This window comes from Somniosus microcephalus, chromosome 11 (assembly GCF_052327205.1).
Source record: "Somniosus microcephalus isolate GS21.2 chromosome 11, FLI_Smic_1.0, whole genome shotgun sequence".
NCBI lineage: Eukaryota > Metazoa > Chordata > Chondrichthyes > Squaliformes > Somniosidae > Somniosus > Somniosus microcephalus.
The window spans coordinates 193172311-193191653 of NC_140997.1; the positions used below are offsets into that span (position 1 = coordinate 193172311).

General features: G+C 46.8%; 1 protein-coding gene across 17 annotated transcripts in view; it reads right to left on the reverse strand.

Annotated features, from left to right (window-relative positions):
- slmapa (sarcolemma associated protein a) overlaps positions 1-19343 on the reverse strand; it is a 222540-nt gene that overhangs the window by 93381 nt on the left and 109816 nt on the right. For 14 of the 17 annotated variants that reach the window (XM_086001576.1, XM_086001573.1, XM_086001588.1 and 11 more), the window contains exons 12-14: positions 19180-19230; positions 18091-18156; positions 3488-3544 (exon numbers count right to left, since the gene is read on the reverse strand). In XM_086001576.1, the coding sequence (XP_085857702.1) occupies positions 3488-3544; positions 18091-18156; positions 19180-19230 (174 nt within the window). The remainder of the gene's footprint in view (positions 1-3487; positions 3545-18090; positions 18157-19179; positions 19231-19343) is intronic. The other 3 variants (XM_086001584.1, XM_086001586.1, XM_086001587.1) reach the window with 1 other exon arrangement.

The following is a 19343-nucleotide window of genomic DNA, read 5'->3' on the forward strand; positions in this document are numbered from 1 at the left end:
GTACAGTTTTGGTCTCCTTATCTAAAGAAGGATATACTTGCCTTAGAGGGGATGCAACGAAGGTTCACTAGATTGATTCCTGGCATGAGAGGGGCGTCCTATGAGGAGACATTGAGTAGAATGGGCCTATATTCTCTGGCGTTTAGAAGAATGAGAGGTGACCTCATTGAAACGTATAAAATTCTTAGAGGGCTTGACAGGGTAGATGCTGAGAGGCTGTTTCCCCTGGCTGGATTGTATAAAACTAGGGGTCATAGTCTCAGGATAAGGGGTCAGTCATTTAGGACTGAGATGTGGAGAAATTTCTTCACTCAGAAGGTTGTGAATCTTTGGAATTCTCTACACCAGAGGGCTGTGAATGCTCAGTCGTTGAGTATATTCAAGACAGAGATCGATAGATTTGTGGACACTAAGGGAAATGGGGATACGGTGGGAAAGTGGAGTTGAAGTAGAAGATCAGCCATCATCTTGTTGCATAGAGGAGCAGGCTCCATGGTCCCTATGGCCTACTCCTGCTCCTATTTCTATGTTCTTACAACAAAACACAACAACAACTTGCATTTATATAGCACCTTTAATGTAGTAAAACGACCCAAGGAACTTCAGAGGAGTGTCATCAAACAAAATTTGGCACCAAGCCCAAAAAAGGAGATATTAGGGCAGGTTTTAAAGGAGTGTCTTAAAGGAGGAAAGAGAGGCGGAGAAGTTAAGGGAGGGAATTCCAGAGCTTAGGGCCTTGGCAGCTGAAGGCACAGCGGCGAATGGTAGAGCGATTAATATCGGGGATGCACAAGAGGACAGAACTAGAGGAGCTCCGAGATCTCGGGGGTTGTAGGGCTGGAGGAGATTAGAGAGATAGGGCAGTAGTTTGCAAGGATAGAGGGGTCAAGGGTTGGTTCTTTGAGGAGAGGGGTGATAATGACAGAATTTGAAGGAGAGGGGGACAGTACCTGTGCAGAGAGAACCGTTAACAATATCAGCTAACATGAGAGCCAGGAAGGGAAGCTGGGTGGTCAGCAGTTTAGTGGGAATAGGGTTGAGGGAGCAGGAGGTGTGTCTCATGGACAAGATGAACTCGGAGAGGGCATGAGGGGAGATAGGGGAGAAACTGGAGAAATATGCACACTCAGGGCTAGGGCAGGAGGGAACCTTAGAGGAAGTTTGGCCAAGTGGGGAAGGGGCAGCTGATTGGACAATCTCAATTTTAGTGATAAAGGAATCCATGAGGGGAGAGGGGTTTAAGAAGATGGTTTGCAGTAGGGAAAAGAAGCCAGGGGTTAGATTTGAATTCCAGGATGACCCTGGAATAGTGAACAGTTTTGGCAGACGAGCGCAGGGCCCGATAATGCTTTATGTGGTCCAGCCAGATCTGGCGACGAATGATTAAACCAGTTGTCTGCCAGATCCGTTCAAGTCTGCACCCATTGGACTTAAGGGAGTAGAGATGAGGACCGTACAAGGGGGAAACAGCCAGGGTGAGAGGGAGAGTAATGGTTTTAATGGGGTCTAGGGCATCAAAGGTGGAGGTGAGGGTGTGGTTGACCAGATCGGTAGGTGCAGAAATGTCATGGGGAATGGAGGGTCAAAGGCTAGACAGTTGGGATTTTGAACGTGCACCAAATTCAGGGATCCAGACAAGATGAGAATTTTTTTTTTGGATGTTTGTATGGGCAACATTCTGTCATCTAGTGTACTCACAATGCAGGGAAGTGGGAGGTGTAATTGGGACACCAGTCACCCACCATTCTAGTACGATAGCAAAATACTGCAGATGCTGGAAATCCAAAATAACAACAGAAAATGCTGGAAAAACTCAGCAGGCCAGGCAACATCCGTGGAGAGAGAAATAGAGTCAACGTTTCAGGTCGAAACCTTTCATCAGGACTGAAAAAAACACAGGAAATGAAACAGGTTAAAAGGCCAGTTTGGGGGCTGGGAAATGGGGGTAAAAGAACAAAAGAGAAGTGAAGAGAAATGAAGAGGTATTCAAAACGAGACAAGATGGTGATAGGACTAGTGGAGAGACAAAAGACGGCTCTAGATTAGGTGTGAAATGCGCTGGGAGAATGAGACAGCTGCCATGTGGGAGAGAGAAAAAGGGGGAAGGGCACAAAACAAAGATGTGGATAAAAAATATATGTAAAATTGTAATGGGGGCCGAGGTTATGATCTGAAATTGTTGAACTCGAGAGAGAGTCTGGAAGGCTGTAAAGTGCCTAATCGGAAGATGAGGTGCTGTTCCTCTAGCTTACGCTGGGTTTCCGTGGAACAATGCAAGAGCCCAAGTACGGTGAGGTCTGAGTGGGAATGGAGCGGTGAATTAAAATGACAGGTGACCGGAAGCTCAGGGTCACCCTTACGGACTGAATGGAGGTGTTCCGCAAAGCGGTCATCCAATTTGCGTTTGGTCTCCCCAATATAGAGGAGACCACATCGTGAGCAGCGAATACAGTATACTAGATTGCAAGAAGTACAAGTAAATCACTGTTTCACCTGGAAGGGGTGTTTGGGGCCCTGGACAGTGGGAAGGGGGGAGAACTAACTGGAATGTGTAATTTGATCCATTCGGTGGCATGGAGCCTGGATAAAGGCAGTGCTCTGCTTGACAACACAGAGCTAGTTACCAATTTATAGTGGCACTGCAGGCATAATCCCTCAGAGTTCAAACAATGCACAGTGCCAACACTCCCCACAGTTCACACAATGCACAGCACTAACATTCCCCACAGTTCAGACAACGCATTGCGTTAACACTCCCTAGTTTATTCAACAAACAATGCTAACGTTCTGTAGAAGGGTTTCGACCCGAAACGTTGACTCTATTTCTCTCTCCACGGATGTTGCCTGGCCTGCTGAGTTTTTCCAGCATTTTCTGTTGTTATTTTAATGCTAACATTCCCCACAGTTCAGATAATGTACAGCGCCAACACTCCCCGCACTTCAGACAACACCGTGCCAACACTTCCTCATGGCCTACATTATTGGATCACCATCATGCCAGGTATGCAAGTGTCTTCAGACAGAAGTGCTGAATGTAGAATCCTGCTCGCCTTCATCCCGAGGTCCTGACCATCACAGGTACCTGTGTCCAGCTTATTCGATTTATTTCACATGACATGGCTCAGTGCATTGAGCACAGTAAAGGGCATGGGCCTGAACAACAACCCAGCAAATGTGCAGAAGACCCGTACGCCAGAGCTTGCCACTCCCCTAGCCAAACTGCTGCAGTACCTGTTAATGTGGATGGTCACCCAGAAAAACAGATTAACAAACGCACCCACGTACTACCACCTCCCAGTCATCAGAAGAGTGATGGTAGGAATCAGCAATGAGTGCCATCAAGTATCACCTGCACACTGTTGACATGTTGGCAGATGCCAGGCCAACCCAGCAATCTCCAATATGTCTGTGAGATAATTCTAGGTGAGACTAGGCCTCACCGAACGATCTGCTTCTTTTAGAATGTGCTAACAAATATGCCATTTACCTTCCAAGTTTGAAATCCTATTGTTCTGAGTCGAGTCCAGTGGGGCTTTCAACTTGTCTGTAATTCAAAAAAAAGTTGCATAATATTAAATCAAAATATTTTTAGTGAACTATCTCACCATAAATAAATCAGCCCCCTTTTTAAAAAAAAAAACTGCTTGGCCAGTAACCAGGACAGGTCCTTGGTGTTGTATTTTCAGTGTTTGATGCAGTCTTTTGAAATGGATAACAGACCAGAAGAACATAAGTAACAGGAGCAGGAGTAGGCCATTTGGCCCTTCGAGCCTGCTCCGCCATTTAATAAGATCTTGGCTGATCTTCTACCTCAACTCCACCTTCCCGCACTATCCCCATATCCCTTAATTCCAAAATATATCGACCTCCGTCTTTAATATACTCAATGACTCAGCATCCACTGCTCGCTGGGGTAGAGAATTCCAAAGATTCACAACCCTTTGAGTGAAGAAATTTCTCCTCATTGCAGTCCTAAATGACCAACCCCTTATTTTAGACTGTGACCCCGTGTTCTAGATTCCCCAGCCAGGGAAAACATTTTCTCAGCATTAACATGCTTCTCATGCAGTTCACTTGTTTCTATTACTTATTCATTTGGTTTGCACAAGAAAACCAAGGAAAGAATTGAAGTCAGTTAACAAACATGTATTAACGTTTTCATTGTTTGCATTTAGAATGTGGACGGATATTTAAAAACAAGGTTAACATTGTGTCAAAAATACAACAGTTGAAAACTAATAATGCACAAAAGAAAACACAGCTGCAGTAACCTGGCCCCCAACTAATATCAATTATCCCCTCTACTTCAATTTTTGTTTGCAGTCGACATGTTTCTAATCTGCAGAGGAAGTAACCATATCTACTTGAATATTTTTAGTTAAATTCAATCTTATAACTGTGCAGACATTCTTCTAGATAGGAAGCACAGAAGAATTGTCAGGTCATTTTTTTGACAATGCAAGTGCATTTCATATGGTTATTAAAGAACTTGAATTCTTTCTTCATTTTTTTCCTCTGAAAGAAAATCCAAATGGAGGGAATTCATAGGATATTAAGCTCTTTAATAAAGACTTGATTGTCTCTTCTGGCTCCCCTGATATCCCAACTGGTCCCTGCTGGTTTCAGGAATGGGAACCCTGACCAATTTTCCCTTGCCTAAACCAGGGATCGGAGGCTGACTGTAGCATCACTCATCACTACTGTCACAATAGCTGCGATCAGCTAACTCAGAACAAATCAGGAATTAAATGTGGAACTTGTTGGGTGTGAACCTGTCAATATTGTCAATGAGGACAGGATCGGGCTTTGAAGTCATGTCTTTCTTGGGGGGGGGGGGGGTGGGGGGGGGTGAGGGGAAGAGAGAAAATTGGTAGGAAAAGCAGGATGGTAAACTGTGAAGCCATTTAATTTCCTCTATTTCACAATGTATCAATGTTTCTCACTCTCCCTCAAAATATCCTTCTCCCTTTATCAGTACTTATCTACTGATGTCTCAAGAGGGAAACGCTAATTTTCTGTTGCATGGACTTTGGTGCAATTAATTCATTTTTTCAAGTTTTCTTTTCTTCAGAATCGGTAGATTAATGTAGACATGAAGATGGCTATTGGTTAGCACCCTGACTGAAACTGATATTCTATCATGGTTGTACCCCTGAGTAGAGGGGGCCATTGCTCTGGCATTGAATCCACATCAGCAAAAAATTCTATATTCTGCCCTTTTTAACATATAACCACAGGTGTTCTTGGCTGCATGCTCCAACAGGTCAAGGCTGGATGCTCCAACAGGTCAAGGCTGGCTCCAAAATATGAAAAAGAGACTCCAATCATTTTCCAGCTTTATCAAATAAAGAAGAAAGGTATTACTTGATCCGCCACACTGCAAGTGGAAACATGATCTCTCGCACTCCAGGTCAGAGAGTTTGTGCATGACGGTCAGAAACACCTACAAATAGATAGTTGACCAATAATAAATTGTGGGTGGCATTGGTTAATATGTTCTTGGCATTGACAAAAAGCTGCAGCTAAAAGACATGTTGTGGGATTTCCCCTCTGTCTCCAGGTGGTGCATTCATCACTTTTCACCAACAATGAACCATAGTATTAGAGGAGTTCAATTCAGCAGTTAAAGCAGCATAAAAAGAATGTCTTTTTCTGAAAAGAAAGGCTTCGAATAACTGACTGCAGCAATTATGGCTCCTGCATCCCATATGACTGTTCATGATTCACATTTTTCTGGAGATAAGCAGCAGAGCACAGTCTCAACATTTATCTTATTCAATACATCTCAACACCCACAGATCTTAATCAGTGGCAATGATCAGGTCATTTGAATATTTATGGTAGCCAGTTAGACATGGAAGAATCTGTGGGGTCCTCTGAAGAGAAAAAAGGGTAAAAGCTTTATTGGCCCATCTCCAACTACAACCAGGCAGACTGGTTGTGGCAAATGCCTCATTTATTGGAACTTAAGCATCTCTCTCCCTGACTCAAGCTTTGACTTAACTCCTGGATCTAACCAACGTTTTGGATTTCCTCAACTCCAATGTAGATTTCAACTAAACTGGTGTGGAAAAGCTGGACCAATTCTTAACATATACCAGGAGAAACAAATCAAACTCCGCGAATCACTCAACAGGTCCCATTTACTTTCATTACCAGTTCATTTGCAGTATCCCATGTTCTGATTAGATATGGCAAATTTTTAGTCAAATCAGGAAGTCTCTGTGTTACTCCCCCAAGATAGCATCCAGAAGACTGGACACTTAAGAGGAAAGGATGTATGGACATGGCATCATACAATACACAAAATCTACTGAGTTCATCTACCAACAAGAAGCACAGGCTGACGTTCCAGTCAGACAAGTATGTATATTTGTCAAGGTCAACTCACTTACATATGTAAATTCTATAATACTGTGAAGTATTACAGCAATGTGTCAGCTGTAGCTCAGTGGGTAGCACACTCACCTCTGATCCAGAAGGTTGTGGGTTCAAGTCCCACTCCAGAAACTTGAGCACAAATATCTAGGCTGACACTCCAGTGCAGTGCTGAAGGAGCGCTGCACTGTCGGAGGTGCCGTCTTTCAGATGAGATGTTAAACCGAGACCCCGTCTGCTCTCTCAGGTGGATGTAAAAGATCCCACGGCACTATTTTGAAGAAGAGCAGGGGAGTTATCCCCGGTGTCCTGGCCAATATTTATCCCTCAATCAACATAACAAAAACAGATTACTTGGTCATTATCACATTGCTGTTTGTGGGAGCTTGCTGTGCGCAATTTGGCTGCCACGTTTCCCACATTCTACACTCCAAAAGTACTTCATTGGCTGTAAAGCGCTTTGAGACGTCCGGTGGACGTGAAAGGCGCTATATAAATGTAAGTCTTTCTTTTTTTTGAATGCAACACAAAGGCCTTTGAATTACAGTGTAGATACCTGGCTATAAATTTCAAAACTTCCTTTTCATCAATAGACAAAATTTTTAAAGATCCCTTTTAAAAGGAAATAATTACAGCATTAAAAAGATCAGCATGGCTCCGAATGCAGTTCAGCCAGTCACTGGAGTAAATAGGTACCAATCTCAGAGTGCAAGGCAGAGGATTATTCTTTTCCTTTTGTGGAAACTTTCCACAGTTCCGCCAAATAAACTTCTTCTCAGAGCCAAAAAGCACCATCAAGTGTTTTTTTTGTTTTTGAGATGAAGCAGTTTCATCAGCATCCAGCCGGAATGAGAACCGAGAAAATGACAGGTTCATCTATGGTCAGTTACCTACAAAAAATACAGAACCATTTTGATTTTAGGGTTTTGAATAATTTAATTCAAAGAAGTTCAAGATTTTACTGCCTGACATTCAGTTGGTACTTGAGAAATGAACTGCTATAACCTCAATGAGGCACTTTCTACAAGGATAACATGTTTATTGAAGTACTTAAGAGTTTCACGTAGACGCAGTAAACTACCAGTGCGAAGTAATCCCACTCTTTTTAACGTCAATGCCCAGAATGTTAACCAAGTGGTTGCCTTTGATGGCAATGTTCCTTCAATTACAGCACGTTCAAATTTACCCCTAGATGTTTAGTTCATATAAACACGATGGTCCAGCAAGTTCTAGGTATCCTAGGAAGTATGGACCTCTGACTAAGAAATGCCAAATGGACCAACACAGGCTCTGTTCGAGACCAGGGGCCCAGAAATTCGGGTCGGGGGCTTCCCGCGGGTGCAAGCCCCCGACCTGCACTTACCTACTGCGCCGGCCGTTGAGCTGTGGGCCCCCGTGGAATTGTGATCCTGGGCCTGCTCCAACTGCCGGCGCGCAGTGCTTGCGTATCCCAGGGGCGCAGTTAGTTCGATGCGTCCCCTAGGATCACGTGGGCCATGGAGAGCCAATGGTAGCAGGGAATGCTTCATTCATAAGTTTGACAGGACCTATAAATACGATAAGCCCCAAAGCATCACTAAATCTTCAAATAAATTTTTAAAAAACAGCACATTTTTAAAATAAACTACAAATGACATGAAGTAACTATTTTAAACAATAATTTAAATTATTGGAAAAAATAATTTTATTTTCTAATGGGACTAAAATAAACTTACCTTGCTTTAAAGTATTTAAAAATAATAAACCTGTGGAAAAAATGTTTTAATTTTAATTAATTCACCACTTACCTTGTAAAAAGCAGGCCTTGCGACTGCTTTTTACATGTCTAACTTCTGGAGACTTACCTTCCCGGGAAAACCTGCAAAAAAAAAGTAAGTTCGATGCGCACGTGCTGCCTCTCCTGCGCATGTGTTCCACCTCTTAACCCCTTCTTTCAGGGGAATGGAAGTGCCGGTTTCCCATGCATGCACGAAACCGGCACTTCCATTGGGCTTACGGGTGAGTACCCCATGCGTACTCACCCGTAGAGGCCCGAATTTCTGGGCCATTATTAAAAAGACCTAAAACTCTGATCATCAGAGCAAACAATGCTAGTATGGCAGAATTAAATCATTCCAGGCACGCAATGTCAACATCAAGCATTTCTGGGCCAGCTTTGACAAAAATCAGCACGAGAATAGCACTCCTTCTACTTTGCCCCAACGCATATTAAACACCTCCAAATAGTAAGGAGACAGAGGAGTAAATCTGTAGACAAATTTCAAAGAAATATAAAAATAATAGAGCAGTAATAGTAGGGGACTTCAATATAGAATCGGGAAAAAAAGAGTAAAGGGCAAGGAGGGTGAAGAATTCCTAAAATATATACAGGAGAACTTTATCACCAACATGTCAGCCGTGGCCAAATTGGTAGCACTCTCACGTCTGAGTCAGAAGGTTGTGGGTTCAAGTCCCACTCCAGAGATTTGAACACAAAATCTAGGCTGACACTCCAGTGCAGTACTGAGGAAATGCTGCACTGTCGGAAGTGCCGTCTTTCAGTTGACATGTTAACCGAGGCCTCATCTGCTCGCTCAGATGGACATAAAAGATCCCAGGGCACTATTTTGAAGACGAGCAGGAGTGTTATCCCTGGTCAATATTTATCCCTCAATCAACATCACAAAAAAATATTTGGTCATTATCACAATGCTGTTTGTGGGATCTTGCGGAGCGCAAATTGGCTGCAGCGTTTCCTACTTTTTATTTTATTCGTTCATGGGATATGGGCGTCGCTGGCAAGGCCAGCATTTATTGCCCATTCCTAATTGCCCTCGAGAAGATAGTGGTGAGCTGCCTTCTCGAACCGCTGTAGTCAGTGTGGTGAAGGTACTCCCACAGTGCTGTTACGGAGGTTTTTCCAGGATTTTGACCCAGCAACGATGAAGGATCGGCGATACACTTGCAAGTCAGGATGGTGGGTGACTTGGAGGGGAACTTGGAGATGGTGGTGTTCCCATACGCCTGCTGCCCTTGTCCGTCTAGGTGGTAGAGATCGCAGGTTTTGGGAGGTACTGCTGAAGAAGCCTTGGCGAGTTGCTGCAGTGCATCTTGTAGATGGTAAACACTGCAGCGACGGTGTTCCGGTTGTGGAGGGAGTGTATCTTTAAGGTGGTGGATGGGGTGCCAATCAAGTGGGTTGCTTTGTCCTGGGGGGGTGTCGAGCTTCTTGAGTGTTATTGGAGCTGCACTCATCCAGGCAAGTGGAGAGTATTCCATCACAGTCTTGTCTTGTGCCTTGTAAATGGTGGAAAGGCTTTGGGGAGTCAGGAGGTGAGACACTCCCTGAAGAATACCCAGCCTTTGACCTGCTCTTGTTGCCACAGTATTTATGTGGCTGGTCCAGTTAAGTATCTGGTCAATGGTGACCCCCAGGATATTGATAGTGGGGGATTCAGTGATGGTAATGCCATTGAATGTCAAGGAGCGGTGGTTAGATGCTCGCTTGTTGGAGATAATCAGTGCCTGGCACTTGTGTGGCGCGAATGTTACCTGCCACTTATCAGTCCAAGCCTGAATGTCGTCCAGGTCTTGCTGAATGCAGGCATGGACTGCTTCATTATCTGTGGAGTTGTGAATGGCACTGAACACTCTGCAGTCATCAGCGAACATCCCCACTTCTGACCTTATGATGGAGGGAAGGTCATTGATGAAGCAGCTGAAGATGGTTGGGACTAGGACACTGCCCTGAGGAACCCCTGCAGCGATGTCCTGGGGATGTGATGATTGATCTCCAACCACCACAACCCATCTTCCTTTGTGCTAGGTATGACTCCAGCCAGTGGAGCATTTTCCCCATGATTCCCATTGACTTCAGTTTTACTAGGGCTCCTTGATGCCACACTCGGTCAAATGCTGCCTTGATGTCAAGGACAGTCACTCCCAACTCATCTCTGGAATTCAGCTCTTTTGTCCATGTTTGGACCAAGGCTGTAATGAGGCCTGGAGCCGAGTGGTCCTGCGACACCCAAACTGGGCTTCAGTGAGCAGGTTATTGGTGAGTAAATGCCGCTTGGTAGCACTGTCGATGACTCCTTCCATCACTTTGCTGATGATGGAGAGTAGACTGATGGGGCGGTAATTGGCCAGATTGGATTTGTCCTGCTTTTTGTGGACAGAACATACCTGGGCAGTTTTCCACATTGTCGGATAGATTCCAGTGTTATAGCTGTACTGGAACAGCTTGGCTAGAGGCGCGGCTAGTTCTGGAGCACAAGTCTTCAGCATGATAGCCAGGATGTTGTCGGGGCCCGCAGCCTTTGCTGTATCCAGTGTGCACAGCCGTTTCTTGATATCACATGGAGTGACTCGAATTGGTTGAAGACTGGCTTCTGTGGTGGTGGGGACCTCAGGAGGAGGCCGATATGGATCGTCCACTCGGCATTTCTGGCTGAAGATGATTGCAAACGCTTCAGCCTTGCCTTTTGCACTCACGTGCTGGGCTCCACCATCATTGAGGATGGGGATATTCATGGAGCCTCCTCCTCCCGTTAGTTGTTTAATGGTCCACCACCATTCACAACTGGATTTGGCAGGAGTGCAGAGCTTTGATCTGATTCGTTGATTGTGGGACCGCTTAGCTCTGTTTATAGCATGCTGCTTCTGCTTTTTAGCATGCATGTAGTCCAGTGTTGCAGCTTCCCCAGGTTGGCACCGCATTTTTAGGTACGCCTGGTGCTGCTTCTGGCATGCTCTTCTACACTCCTTATTGAACCAAGGTTGGTCCCCTGGCTTGATGGTAATGGTTGAGTGAGGGATATGCCGGACCATGAGGTTACACATTGTGGTGGAATACAATTCTGCTGCTGCTGATGATGGCCCACAGCGCCTCATGGATGCCCAGTTTTGATCTGCTAGATCTGTTCTGAATCTATCCCATTTAGCACGGTGGTAGTGCCACACAACACGATGGCGGGTGTCCTCAGTGTGAAGACGGGACTTCGTCTCCACAAAGACTGTGCAGTGGTCACTGCTACCAATGCTGTCATGGACAGATGCATCTGCGACAGGTAGATTGGTGAGTACGAGGTCAAGTAGGTTTTTCCCTTGTGGTGGTTCTGTCACCACATGTTGCAGCCACAGACTGGCAGCTATGTCCTTCAGCATTCGGCCAGTCGTGGTGCTACTGAGCCACTCTTGGTGATGAACATTGAAGTCCCCCACCCAGAGTACATTCTGTGCCTTTGCTACTCTCAGTGCTTCTTCCAAGTGCTGTTCAACATGGAGGAGTACTGATTCATCAGCTGAGGGAGGGCAGTAGGTGGTAATCAGCAGGAGGTTTCCTTGCCCATGCTTGACCTGAAGCCATGAGACTTCATGGGGTCCGGAGTCAATGTTGAGGACTCCCAGGACCACTCGTTCCCGACTGTATGCCACTGTGCTGCCGCCCCTGGTGGGTCTGTCCTGCCGGTGGGACAGGACATACCCAGGGATGGTGATGGAGGAGTTTGGGACATTGGCTGAAAGGTAAGATTCTGAGTATGATTATGTCAGACTGTTGCTTAACTAGTCTGTGGGACAGCTCTCCCAATTTTGGCACAAGTCCCCAGATGTTGGTGAGGAGGACTTTGCAGGGTCGACTGGGCTGGGTGTGCCATTGTCGTGTCCGTAGCCGGTGCAGAGGTCGATGCCAGGTGGTCCGTTCGGTTTGTGGGACGCATTCGGATAACCTGTCAAGGAGAAACTTGACAGATTGCAAGTTTCAGGTTTTTGCGCATGCAGAAACCCGGAACTTGCGGGGCCATTCTGAGGGCTAGCGTACGTTGTCATCGGCCCCGCAAAATCAGGGTCATGATGAGGTTCTACCATGATTCTCTTGTGTCAGGAAACAGTCAAATATTTTTGGTATCTGAGTTGGTAAAAAGACCTGAAAAATCAAAACTTGCGCTCATTCAGGAACAGCTAATTGAAATCTGAACCTTGTTCTCATGTCAGATCCATCTGAATCCCTGATTTTGCATAATTTCAAGTTATTCACGAAGTCTCTCAGATCCTGCACGTAGCTGCACACATTGATTGAATTAGCTTCATGCAGTCCTGGCTGATGACCGTATGTTCACAATGGGTCAGGCTTCTCACTCCTAATTTATCTGCTGCATGTATACAGCAGGTTTAGAGATTATGGCCAAAAAACTCATGAACAATCACTGCCCAGGGTCATATATAAAAAATAGGCACTTCGGTGAGTTGCTGAAAGACAACCTCAACATCTGTGGCACTATACTCCACCACAAATCATTTTCAGGAGAAGGAACAGTTAGATATTGCAGTAATAGCAAAATACTGCGGATGCTGGAAATCTGAAATAACAACAGAAAATGCTGGAAACACTCAGCAGGCCAGGCAGCATCCGTGGAGAGAGAAACAGAGTTAACGTTTCAGGTCTGTGACCCTTCATCAGTTCTGATGAAGGGTCCCAGACCTGAAACGTTAACTCTGTTTCTCCACGGATGCTGCCTGGCCTGCTGAGTGTTTCCAGCATTTTCTGTTGTTATTATAGTTAGATATTGTACTCAGCTTTAGTACTAAAATCTATTCTTTACAACACCACAGAACTTGTGTGAGCATTAGAAGAATTATGTGCTACCCAAAAATTGTAAATGATGATCCCAAGTGGCTCCATTGATGAATTATTATGGTGGTCACTGATGCATAAGCCATTTGACATTTGTGGTAAACCACTGTTATACCTGTCTGTATGTGTATGTGTATTCCACTAGGTACAGGTCTGGACATGCCTCGGCTGACTCCTCCCACTATTCCAGGTATATAAGTGACTACCTCCCAGTCCCTTAGTATTCTGGACGGGTCGACCACTCGAGACTAGACCTTCATTCTTTAGTTAATAAAAGCCTGGTTGTTACTCGCTTAACCTCAGTCTTTTGAGTAATTGATGGCGCATCAATTTTATTAACTAAATTTTTTATAATGGAGAAGATCCTCACACCAGCATGCCTGGACCTGGACAGTCGGGAAGCGGACGCCTCCACTAAGTTTGCTCACTGGCTCATGTGCTTCGAGGCATTCCTGACGGCCTCCACTGCGGTCGTAACGGATGCGAACAAACTGTCTGTCCTGATCTCCAAGGTGAACCACCGAGTGTACTCAGTCATCCGGGACGCGACCTCGTACACAGCCGCCCTCCAGCTCCTCAAGACCCAGTACATGCGCCCTGTGAATGAAGTTTACGCCAGGCACCTCCTGGGGAGTCGCAAGCAACAACCTGGGGAATCGACTGAGGAATACCTCCAAGCACTGTCCGTGCTTGGCCGGGCCTGTGGGTGTAAGGCGGTAACGTCCACTAAGTACACGGAGGAACTGATCCGGGATGCCTTCGTAGCGGGCCACAGGTCCAACTACACCTGACAGCGACTGCTGGAGCAGAGTGACCTCGCCCTCGACAAAGCCTCAGAAATCGCACTAACGCTGGACGCAGCCTACCGGGGCATGGATGCCTACTCCTCTGCACCGTGGACGCCGCGGGGAATGACAACCTGGGACACGGTAGGACAGCCCCATAGCACCGTGCCACCCCAGCCACAGCCCAACAACGGCCCAACCCCCGCAGCAGTGTCCCAAAGCCAGACAGCAGTATCCCAAGGCCAGAAATGCTACTTCTGTGGCCAGGCCAAACACCCCAGAGCGCGCTGCCCGGCGAAGAATGCGACCTGCTCGGGCTGCGGGAAAAAGGGACACTACGCTAGCGTCTGCAAGGCCAAAGCCGCCCTGAACGCCAGCAGCGCCGCGTGTGGGCCGTGCGAGCCGCCATCTCGGGCCCCCGACAGCGCCGCGTGTGGGCCGCCATCTTGGGCCTCCCCAGCCATGTGTGAACCACCGCAGCAGCAGCCATCTTGGACGACTCCAGCCACATGGGAACCATGGACGCCGCCATCTTGGACACCAGCCGGGACGCAGCAGGCCGCCAACCCCCCCCCCCCCAATCTGATACCCGCAGCGACACACCGACCCCTACGCTGGCCTCTGTTACGCTGGACCAAACGAGACCGCACCAACTAGCTTGGTCCAAAATGGACGTTAAGGTAAACTGCCATGCAATAAACTGCCTTTTTGACTCCGGGAGCACAGAGAGCTTCATCCACCCCGACACGGTGCGGCGTTGCTCTCTCCCAGTCCTGCCTGCGCACCAGCGGATTTCTATGGCCGCCGAGTCCCAGTCAGCGGACATTGGCGGCTACTGCGTGGTGACACTAGTAGTAGACGGGACTGTGTTCAATAATTTTAAACTCCTGGTCCTGCCCCAACTTTGCGCTGCCGTTCTACTGGGGTTGGATTTCCAGTGCCACCTCAAAAGCGTTACGATGGCATACGGTGGCCCCCTCCCCCCACTCACAGTCCGCAGCCAGCAGCCTCCAAATTGCCCGCCGCGCACCAGATGCAACCTCTCCACACTCAGAGTCCCACCCCCCCCACTGTTTGCTAACCTCACCCCCGACTGTAAGCCCATCGCCACAAAGAGCAGGCGATACAGTGCCGGGGACAGGGTTTTCATCAAAACCGAAGTGGAGCGGCTCCTGAAGGAGGGGATTATTGAGGGCAGCTCCAGCCCTTGGCGAGCCCAGGTTGTGGTCGTTAAGACCGGCGAGAAACAACGCCTGGTCATCGACTACAGCCAAACAATAAACCGCTACACCCTGCTGGACGCCTACCCACTCCCCCGCATAGCTGACATGGTCAACCAGATCGCGCAGTACCGCGTCTTTTCGACCATTGACCTGAAATCAGCGTACCACCAGCTCCCCATCCGCCCCGAAGACCGCCAGTATACTGCTTTTGAGGCAAACGGCCGCCTCTATCACTTCCTTAGGGTTCCCTTCGGCGTTACCAACGGGGTCTCCGTCTTCCAAAGGGAGATGGACCGGATGGTCGATCAAAACGCGCTGCAGGCCACTTTCCCTTACCTAGACAATGTGACCATCTGCGGCCATGACTTGCAGGACCATGACGCAAACCTCGAGAAATTCCTCCGCACCGCCCAACTCCTGAACCTGACATATAACAAGGAGAAGTACATATTCCGCACAGACCGCCTCGCCATCCTTGGCTGTGTTGTGGAACACGGGGTCATCGGTCCCGACCCGGACCGGATGCGTCCCCTTATGGAACTCCCACTGCCCCACTGCCTAAAAGCTCTGAAGAGGTGCCTAGGTTTTTTTTCCTACTACGCCCAGTGGGTCCTCTACTATGCAGACAAAGCCCGTCCGCTGATCAAATCCACCTCTTTTCCGCTGATGGCAGAGGCCTGCTCGGCCTTCCACCGTATCAAGGAGGACATTGCCAAAGCCACCATGCACGCAGTGGACGAATCCATCCCCTTCCAGGTGGAAAGCGACGCGTCCGACTTCGCTCTGGCCGCCACCCTTAATCAGGCAGGGAGACCTGTGGCATTCTTCTCACGAACCCTCCAGGGCCCGGAGACCAGACACTCCGCGGTCGAGAAGGAGGCCCAGGCTATTGTGGAGGCTGTGCGTCATTGGAGGCACTACCTGGCCGGAAAACGATTTACCCTGCTCACTGACCAGCGTTCAGTTGCTTTTATGTTCAACAACAAGCAGAGGGGCAAAATCAAAAATGACAAGATCTTGAGGTGGAGAATCGAACTTTCCACCTACAATTACGAGATCTTGTACCGGCCTGGGAAGCTCAATGAACCCCCAGATGCCCTATCGCGTGGCACCTGCGCCAGCGCGCAGATCGATAGGCCGAGGGCCCTCCACAATGACCTCTGCCACCCGGGGGTCACCAGGTTCTTCCACTTCATCAAGGCCCGCAACCTGCCTTACTCCATTGAGGAGGTCAGGACCATGACCAAGAACTGCCAAGTCTGCGCTGAGTGCAAACCGCACTTTTATAGGCCAGACAGAGCCCACCTGATAAAAGCCACTCGCCCTTTCGAACGCCTGAGCGTCGATTTTAAAGGGCCTCTCCCCTCCTCCGACCACAATGTGTACTTCCTCAACATCATTGACGAGTACTCCCGTTTCCCGTTCGCTATCCCCTGCCCAGACATGATCAGTGCCACGGTCATTAAATGTCTGAACAGCCTCTTCACCCTGTTCGGTTTCCCCAGCTATATCCATAGCGACCGGGGCTCATCGTTTATGAGCGACGAACTCCGCCAGTACCTGCTCGCTAGGGGTATAGCCACAAGCAGGACCACCAGTTACAACCCCCGGGGGAACGGACAGGTGGAAAGAGAGAATGCAACAGTTTGGAAGGCCGCCCTACTAGCCTTAAAGTCTAGGGGCCTTCCGACCTCCCGCTGGCAGGAGGTGCTCCCCGATGCGCTCCACTCGATTCGGTCACTGCTCTGCACTGCCACCAATGCCACCCCTCACGAGAAAATGTTTGTCTTCCCAAGGAAGTCCACATCGGGGACAGCGTTACCGCCATGGCTGACGTCCCCAGGGCCGGTACTACTGAGAAGACACGTGAGGACCAATAAAACGGACCCCCTGGTCGAGAGGGTCGACCTCCTCCACGCCAACCCCCAGTACGCTTACATTGCGTACCCGGACGGGCGGGAGGACACAGTCTCCATACGAGACCTCGCACCCTCGGGGACCGCTGTAACCCACTACCCATTACCACCCCCCCCCCACGACACCCTCAGGGACTGCTGTAACCCACTACCCATTACCACCCCCCCCCCACGACCCGATATCCAACCCCAGCAGCCGGCTCGCCTTGGACCGTCACCCACGAGGACTACACTCCAGTGCCCCAGCCTACACGGGACGCGACGCCGGAAGCTCCACCACCCCTGCCGTCGCCACGTCGATCACAGTGGCAGACAAGACCTCTGGAGAGACTCCAATACACGAACTTTTAAATACACTTCACCCCGCCGGACTCATTTTTAAACAAGGGGTGAATGTGGTAAACCACTGTTATACCTGTCTGTACGTGTATGTGTATTCCACTAGGTACAGGTCTGGACATGCCTCGGCTGACTCCTCCCACTATTCCAGGTATATAAGTGACTACCTCCCAGTCCCTTAGTATTCTGGACGGGTCGACCACTCGAGACTAGACCTTCATTCTTTAGTTAATAAAAGCCTGGTTGTTACTCGCTTAACCTCAGTCTTTTGAGTAATTGATGGCGCATCAACATTGTAGCCACAACTATTACTAGTTTAAAACAAAAAAGCACAATTTGACAAAGCACTGAAAATTCAAATCAAGCTACATTTAAAAATTAACAGAACATAGAGAAAGCAATGCCACAAGAAAAATGAATTCCACTACAACACAATCAATAAAATTTCAAATACAGGTGTTATCTAATAGAATTAGAAAATACAATCCAGTGTTATGGCTGAAACCAGCAGCTTCACTGTTAAATCCACCAAGTTCTCTCTTTGTTCTTTACAATACTAAATTCATGGAAATAGTACGCTTACCTTCAAGCTGCTATACTTTGAAAAGGACAAACAAAATAAGAACAGGAAGCACAACTATCCTACTTAAAATTAGCTATTTAAAGTAATTAACCTTTCAATTTCAAATCGTACTTGAGGTTATTATAGGCTTATTCTAATATCTTGATCTGTAGCTAAAACTAGGATATATGACCCTTTTCTTAATGCTGTTATGTCAGTTTTTTTTCAGTACCTATGCGTCATTTAGACAGTGTAAATCATACAGTGTACTCACTCTTGCACTCAATGAACTGTTGGAATAGCTCAGAGCAGTCCCCTCCACTCTTTAACAGAAAGTGTTCTATTAGAAAGAAAGAATCTTCAATTAAGTATTTGTTTTAGAAACAATTTCCTGCTTGGAACACTTGAATGACTAGCTTCAAAATGCAATCCAGAGTCAATAATGTAGATGGATATTTTATTTTGACAATGTGAAAAGAAATTCAGAAAACTGGGACGTAACAGCACTTCTGTTCATGTTAAGTTAATTTGCGCACTAAATTCTGCACATTTGATCTACAATTGACAAAGCAAAATGAGAGCTAGAGAATAAGCATTCTGTATCTTGCATAAATATATTTACTTATAGAAAACATTCATTTTGATTTTAAACCCCATTCCTTCTCTTAACTCTGCCTTCTCCTCTCTCCTCTCACCCCCCCGTACTTCAAATATTTTCCATGGTCAGTAGAGACACTAAAAATAAGTGATTGCACAATAGCAGAGCTTTAATTCTTAGATTACTTGAAAAAGGTTCTTCCAACTATGTTTACCCATTAATATCATCCAAATGAATTGCTTCATGCCCATAAGAACACATGTCTGAGTAATAAAAATGATTCCATCTTTGTTGTCTTGTATTTCTAAAACATCAGACCTGAACTTAAATCTTGGCTATACTGGGAGGAAGGTGCCTTTTTCTGAAGGCTGCAAGGGACCTATGCAAAATCAGTGTGAAAATCTCAATCTACTCGCAATTTGGCATTTGCCTATTGAAAGACCACAAGGCTACTGTTGAAAATGGCTGGTGTCGTAGGGGGTATTCTTCAGAGATTTGGGATAAAGCACATTGGTGGGCAGTCTTATTCTGCAACTGGTCATTGTATACCTGACTTGTGCTTGAAGCAGACTATGGATTCCTGAAATTGGAAAGTGTTCCACTCCCCAGCACTATTGTTCCTCTCCTCAATGTGGGCAAAAAATTGAATACATTTTCAAAATTAAATTTCACTCATATCTATAGCCAGATACACTGCACAGAATTTATAATCAAAGTTTGTCAGTTTATATTAATAGTTTCTGAAAAGTTGCATCAGTACACTACCTTTATCTGTGCTTCCATTAATTTTAGGTAACAAGTCATCAACTTGGATTCCTATTGTTACCAAAACAAAAAATTCACTTTAGTTCCAATAGTGATTGGTTGTTTAACAGTATCGACAGCATGAAACAAACTTTCATTTAAATAACTAAGTGAATGCCACATTT